We start from the raw sequence: 7,712 nt of genomic DNA on the forward strand, positions 1-7,712 counted from the left end.
TTAGTTTTAAATGCCTAAATTGTAGTGTTTGTTCCAAGACAGGAAATATCATCCTTTACACATATTAAACAATCCAATCTAATTTATTTTAAATAAATCTCCATTTCTGAGCATAAATTCACAGAAAATTGAGGAATTCATTCCAAATCTTGTAGCAGAAGACTGGGAAACCAGTAGATAAGATACATATATTCAAAAGTGTAGGGGCACTCTAGCTCTGAGTCACATCTTCAAGCCATTTATTATTATCATTACTATTATTATTTTAAGACTCTCTCACTAAATTATAGAGGTTGGCATTGAACTTGTGATCCTCCTTCCTCTGCCTCTGAGCTGTTGGGGTCACAGATGTGCCACCATACCTGGCACATTTCAAATATTTTTTTTTCTTTTCTGGTACCATTGATTGAATCCAGTGCCACTCAACCACTGAGACACATCCTCAGCTATTTATTTTTTGTGTGTTTTATTTTGAGATCAGGTCTCATTAAGTTGCATATGACCTTGCTAAGTTACTAAGACTAGCTTTGAACTTGCAATCCTCCTGCCTCAGCCACTCAAGCCTCTGGGATTATAGGTGTGCACCACCATGCCTGGCAAAATATCCAGACATTTTTGGCAACATTGAACAAATTTATTATTCTCATTACAAGACTTTTTCAAATCGACTTCCAAATAAGTGACAATTTTAAAAGTTTAATTCTATATATTGGGAATAATTAATAGTATTTTTCAATGTGTAACAATCTAATTTTTATAAATTTTATATTATTGTTATTATGCCATCCATCTTATAATGTTTTTATTTCTTTTATTTTCAGATATTTTACTCATGTGCTTATGATTTATACCAAACTGAAATATATGGAGAACCAGAGAAATATTTCTGAATTCATTCTGTTGGGACTTTCTTATGATCAAAACATGCAAATATTTTGCTTTGCCCTCTTCTTAACCTGTTATGTTGCCCTTTGGGTGGGAAACCTGCTGATCCTTATCTCCATTAGATGCAGCCCTCTTTATCACCAACCAATGTACTATTTCCTTAGCCAGCTGTCTTTTATGGATGTCTGCTTTACCTCCTGTGTGACTCCTAAATTCATTGGTGACCTACTAGTGAAGAAGAAAACCATCTCCTATGGCAACTGCATGTTACAGGTCTTTGCCATGCACTTCTTTGGAATGGTTGAAGTCCTAATCCTTACACTCATGGCCTTTGATCGTTATGTAGCCATCTGCAAACCTCTCCACTACATGATTATCATGAACAGAAAAAAGTGCCATTTCTTTGTTTTAGCTGCTTGGGTTGGTGGGGCCGCCCACTCCTTTCCCCAGTTTTCTATTGCAATCCTATTGCCCTTCTGTGGTCCTAATGAAATTGATCACTACTTTTGTGATATTTTTCCTTTGCTAAAAGTTGCCTGTACTGACACCTACATCATTGGTGTCCTTGTGCTTGCCAATTCAGGAGTGGTTACGTTAGTGGTATTTATGGTTTTATTTGTTTCTTATGTAGTGATATTATTCACATTAAGACATCATTCAACTGAGGGAAGACGTAAAGCCCTCTCGACATGTGGGTCTCATATCACTGTAATAGTTATATTTTTTGGGCCTGCAATCTTTTCTTACCTTAGACCTCCAACCATTTTTCCTGAAGATAAAGTGCTTGCACTATTTTACACTATCATTGCCCCTATGTTCAATCCCTTAATCTATACTTTGAGAAATACTGAGATGAAATATGCCATGAGAAAAGTCTGGTGTCCCTCATCATAGCTAAATAAAAAATAAAATAAAAGGAGGAATTATATGGAATCAGAGCTAGGTGTGGAGTTAGAGAATGAAAATCTATCTCTCAGATTAATTATGACATCATTATAACTTTATTAATTAGAAAACAAGTATTCAGAAATTTTGAAGCCATTTATATTTAAAATACTAATTCTATTGTACAAAATTGTGTTGGAATTTAGTCAATTTTATGTAATTAAGATTGAAAGTATAAAATGAATCTGGCCCATAGCAATTGAGAAACCACCATACTGAAAAGTGAATTATCAAAAGCAAAAAAAGAAAATTTTAATATTTTTAACTTAAAATTCAGATTTTATTACCAGATCTCATAGTAAATATGTTTTATGCAGTGATGCAGCTAAAATCTGCAAGTTAAACATAAAGTTTCAATTCATGACAAGGTGTTCTCCCAGTGGCCACAAGCACCATTTTAATGAAGCGAGAAGCTAGAAGTTATTATAACAGAATCTGATTTAAAGAAGTTCTTACATGTCAAATTCCCTGAGTCACCAATGGTGAAAACAAAACAAAACTGTGAAATAGTGTTAAATCAATTAGAAAATTCAGACCATTCATTACTAGTGGTACTATTTATTACTCATTGGTCAGATATAAATTTTTTAAAACAGCAAAGGAACTGAATCATAAAATTGAAAAAAAATCAGTTAGAAATGATTAGTTATTGAGTTGGGAACCAAAGATGTTTATTACTTACATGCAAAACATGTGAACTAAAACCAACTTGGAGGTGAAGCAAACATGAAAATAATATTGGTTTGTTTTTAAATCAATATACAAAACCATGGTGACAAATCATGACAATATGTGGCAATGACCAATCATTTCTGTCATGAAAAGAAGACTTCTGAGATATTGTTCCTAGAGAAGGCAGAAGAACTTTTGGTAAAAGGTATCTACCTACATTTCTAATAGGTAGCAAAAATAAGTGACCTCTAAGAAAACTCAGTAATTGTCATAAGAAAGAAGAGATTGGGAATTGTATGAGTTGGATGATAATTCAGCTACAGGAGTTTTAGAGAATAGATGCAAAATGAAAATTACAATCTATTTTAGAGTTTCTGTACACAGAAGAACAAAGGAGGAATATATAATGAGGGAGATGTAATTAAATAAAGTTCTTAGAGCAGAGAAGAATTGGGAAAATTATTATTTGGCAACTTACTATAAGACAGAAAAAATACCAAATTTAAATTTGTCTTCTATAAAAACATTGCAGGCATTTGGCAAAGTCTAAATATGTTAAGGGAATATTTTGAAAATGAAATTTTGTATTTTATTATTAGGGGAAAAATAAAATCTAATTTAAATATGTTTTCAACTAAACCCCTCATATGACTTTGTTTAAAAAAAATCTAAAAAAATAAAGTCTTTTTAAAAACTAATACAAGAAATGAAACAAAGAAATATACACAAAGTGGGGACATCTGGGGTCAGAAGGACTCATACTTTCCTATCTTTTTCCCCAAGGGCACCCAGACTAACACCGGCAAAGAAGGGTAGTTTTTCAGAGTATAAAACTAAGCATTTAAGCTTTACCCCTTATTCACTGTCTTAGTATGACAAGATTAATTAACCTTTGGTGTTTTTAGATTTTCTATCTTTTACTCAAACTTTTAATATAATAATGTTGATAGCATATAAAATTGAAAGGTTAAAATAAGAATGTTCTTAAAAGACACCTGCATTGTTCTTAAGATACTTGGAATCATTAATCATAGAGAAAATTAAACTTTTAAACCAAAGTAACACAACAGTTTCTATAGCAATTCTGGGATGGTCTGCATGTATGCAGAGAAGGAGATTCTCAAAGGCAAATCAACCTCTGGAATTCACAGCAACCCATTCTTTTGATCTCACAGGAAGAATTTCAAGGGAGTCTCTCAAGTAATAGGGAAGAGTTTATTGGAGAGACAGAGATAAGGACACACAGTACACACTACAGAAACACAGTCTGTAATCTCTGTTCCTAGTCTAGTACCACTGGGTCAGTTCTACCGTTTATCCCAATAATCTACTACTTATGTTTTTTTTTTTTTTCCTTATCTATAATTGATTTAAAAGTGTAATATAATGGTTGCTTCTAGTCTATGGAATATCATGATGCAGAGACAAAGAAAAAAGACCTGTCAATCATCAATTATCAGGTTCTTCAACTAAGTGGGAAGTAGACACATTATCTGATTGTTAAATCATTTAATTTAAAAGTATATTGTATAGGAAGGGCAGCAGAATACAACAGACACTAGTATGGCTGTATGTATAAACGTGGCTGTATAGCCAATGTGATCCTGCATTCTGTACACGTGGAAAAATGAGAATTCATACCCCATTTGAATCAAATGTATGATATATCAAGATCATTGTAATATTTTGAGCAACTAATAAAAAAATAAAAGTGTATTGTAAGTTCTATGTAATTTACAAAAAAAGTCTCAAAAAGAAGAAATATAAAATATAGTTAATAGTTAACAGAAAAAGAATATCAGACAAAGCAGATTAAAATAAATGAAGTAGCAAGAACAAATATATCAAATAAAAATTAGCAAGATAGCATATTTTATCATAAATATATGACTAATTATTCTAAGTTACCGTGGTCTAAATACATCAGTTACAAGTTGTAAACATGAAGATTCATGATTAAAAGTAATGAAATATTATACCATAATTACAGTAAAGAGAAAGAAGCTAAAGAAGTATTAATTTATGAAAAAGCAGACTTCACACATGAAAATTATCAAGGTAAATTAGAAACATTATAAAATATTACAATAATCAATCAACTTCTGCATATTAATCATATGATGAGTCACTTTCTTACTCTGCTATTTTTAATAATATCTATAAATTATTTAGGTTTTATGTGAAAAATATCATGTCCTCCTCAAATACTGTCATTTATATTTTTTACATATGAGGTTTTTATTGACCTTTTGTTCTGGTTGAGGGCTGCATTATGTTGGAAAAAACTGGTGATAGGAATGGAAATGTTGTCTTCATTTTTATTTTAAAGAGGAATTTGTTTAACTTATTCCCTTCAGGATAGTATTTTATGTAGATTTATTAGTAAATAGAATGGAAGTCTCCTTTTTCTGTGGTTTCTGTTGCTCGTAGTCAATTGTACTTAAGAAATATTGGAAGGAAAATTCCAGAAATAAATGATTCATAATATAAATTGCACACTGTAATGAATAGCATGATGACTTTCACATCCTCCCTCTCTGTCCCATCCCTGGCAGAATCACACCATCCTCCAGGAATCCATACTGTTTTTGTGCTCTGCCTATAAGTGGATGTCCTGGTTGTCATATCAACTGACCTAGTGTCACAGTGCTTGTGTTCAAAGTAATACCTGTTTTATTTAATACCAGAGCATGCTAGAGTAGTGATCCTGCAGTTTAGATATGCTAGAAGAAGTAGTAAAGTTATTCCTTCATATGAAAATTCTAAACTTAAGAAGGGAAAACCTTCATTAGCTGAGGTTACTCAGATCTAGGGTAAGAATGAATGACCTATCTATGAAACTGTGAAAAGGAAAAAGTAAATTTGTTCTATTTTTGTTGCCCTGTCTCTAACTGTAATATATGAAGACATAATGTGTAACAAGGGTTTAGTTAAAAATGTAAAAGACATTTAATTTGTTTATGTATTTGTATGGACTTGGTGCTAATTGAGGTTTCAGACATAAAGTGGGAGTCTTGGGCCTGTAAAATAGAAAACTGTATAATCCTCCTGTATAATGGGAAACTGTTATATTTTTATTACTAAGCAAATGCCTTTATATTATTAATATAATTTTAACTGGAATAAATCATTGATATTTTCAATATTTTTATAAAAACTATGATCATGATAAATTCAAAATTTTGAGTTATGAATATTCTTGCAATTTATTCACAAAGGAGGACATTTCAGAATGTCCAGAAATCTGGATGGTAGCTGAATGCAAAATTTAGAATTTTAAGCTTTCATTTATATTCATGAGAAAACATCCAAGCATAGTGATAAAAGTATAGTGCCCTACTATACAGAGAAAATTTGATATATGTGTTTTTGTAAGTTTATGTGGCATCTTAGATTATTGTTCCCCTTTTTGAAGAACAACATTTAAAACACAAATAATGTATATCTCATCAGGTCATGGAGAAGATGAAAGGGGTTGATATATGAATAGTATGTAGTACAGTGCTTAGAAAATTGTATTGTTCAATATATGATAATTAAACATTTTACACTTGGCATATTACAAAGTTAAATCCATTGTTTTTTATTTCATATTTTTATTTATTATAAATATGATGTAGTTCATAAATAAACAAAAAGCTCACATCAAATCACCACTGAATAATTTTTATATTTGCCATGTATTCTAATGATCCTAGTGATAGACTCCACTTCTCAACAATATTAATGTAAATATATTATTTCTTTTTTCTTTCAAACTAGTTCTAATGCCTTTGCGAACCATTCCTCACCATCATCTTTTTCCAGGTATTTAAATATCAAATAAAGACTTTAGGAAGACCATCTTTAACTGAGTAATGTGAACAAAAGGAGGGTCCTAAAATGCTTACCCATAAAAAAAAACTTATTCCATATCTATATATATGTCATTAAATATTAAGAGAAAAAAGAGTATGATGAAACTGGTTGGTATTTGAATAGGAGGTACAGAGGAATCCTAGTAGACATTCTATGAACAATGCTTTGAAGCATCTTTTTCAGCATGGATATCTCTGTTTGCCTCACTAATGTTCAGTAAGTACAGCAGGACTGGGTCCATATGTTAAGATGAAGCTTGATATTTAAGGGAACATTTGTAAAATAATTGTTCTTTCTATTGTTTTAATCCTCTAGTTTTTCTACAGTTTTGTTCCACAGTTTTAATGAATTTTTATCTCTTAATTCCTTTTTGTCTTTTACCACATCAGATTCTTTCACATAAATGAAGACCACTAAATTTGGATATTCTGAATGTATACATAAAAGCACCTTGCTAAGCCATGTTTGAACCCAGAGCAAACTTATACCCACACCAAGTTCCTTTCCTTATGTTGTAAGAAGATCCTCAGGAAGAGAATGGAACAGATCACACAAGGTCTGGGCTTTTATGCAATTTGTATTCCTCTGTTCTTGCCTTGGCTTCTCCTGCTGCCTGAAGTGGTTTATTACTCTGCATATGACCCTCAGCATTAGTGTTACTATGTTTAGATGCCCAACAATCACTGCCTTCAATTCCCTATTTGCTACATCTTCATATCCTGAACCTGAACAAATATATTGAGAAAAAGTCACTGAAACTTTTACCAAATAATTCAGGTTTATAATCTGCTATAATTAGGAACCTTGGTTTTTAAAAATTTTGAATAATAAATGTTTGGATCCATAAAATGTGTATGTGAGACTGAGACTCTCTAGAAAAATGTATACAGCTTAAAGAAGGAGAAGGACTTGCTCAAAGTTTTATAATAATTCATAATACATATGGAGGAATACTCCATTTCTATTAGAGATAGAAACATCTAGATTTTCATTTGACTGCTGGGTGTAAAATGGAATAGCATTTAGGAGTATATAATATGACATCAGATATAGGTTAAAATCTTAGATATGTTACATAATATCTTATGTTTTGGGTGTAATAAACTGAACCCTACCATTTCTCTCTCTCTCTCTCTCTCTCTCTCTCAAAATATACACACACACACACATCAGAAATGAATCTATTGAGTAGTTATGAGATTTAAAGTTATTCAAAGCATTTATTAAGCTCCAGGAATAAAATATGCTCTCATTGAATAGAATATGAAATATAATGGTGTCCTTAATCCAAAAATTATCCAAAAGTTAATGAAGTCCACTCACATGGACATCTTTATTCAATTTATTTGAAT

At 31.4% G+C, this 7,712-nt stretch overlaps 1 protein-coding gene across 1 annotated transcript; it reads left to right on the plus strand.

Moving 5' to 3' along the window:
• Positions 1-864: 864 nt before the first annotated feature.
• On the plus strand, positions 865-1,779 carry LOC114093776 (olfactory receptor 4P4-like). The gene has a single exon (XM_027936680.2). The coding sequence runs from the start codon at positions 865-867 to the stop codon at positions 1,777-1,779; it is 915 nt and encodes a 304-aa protein (XP_027792481.2).
• The last annotated feature ends 5,933 nt before the right edge of the window (positions 1,780-7,712 follow it).

Source organism: Marmota flaviventris, chromosome 9, assembly GCF_047511675.1.
Source record: "Marmota flaviventris isolate mMarFla1 chromosome 9, mMarFla1.hap1, whole genome shotgun sequence".
Lineage (NCBI taxonomy): Eukaryota > Metazoa > Chordata > Mammalia > Rodentia > Sciuridae > Marmota > Marmota flaviventris.

What these genes read in the sequence shown, in the direction of transcription:
- LOC114093776 (XM_027936680.2), top strand. Translation starts at nt 865, where the DNA reads ATGGAGAACCAGAGAAATATTTCTGAATTCATTCTGTTGGGACTTTCT.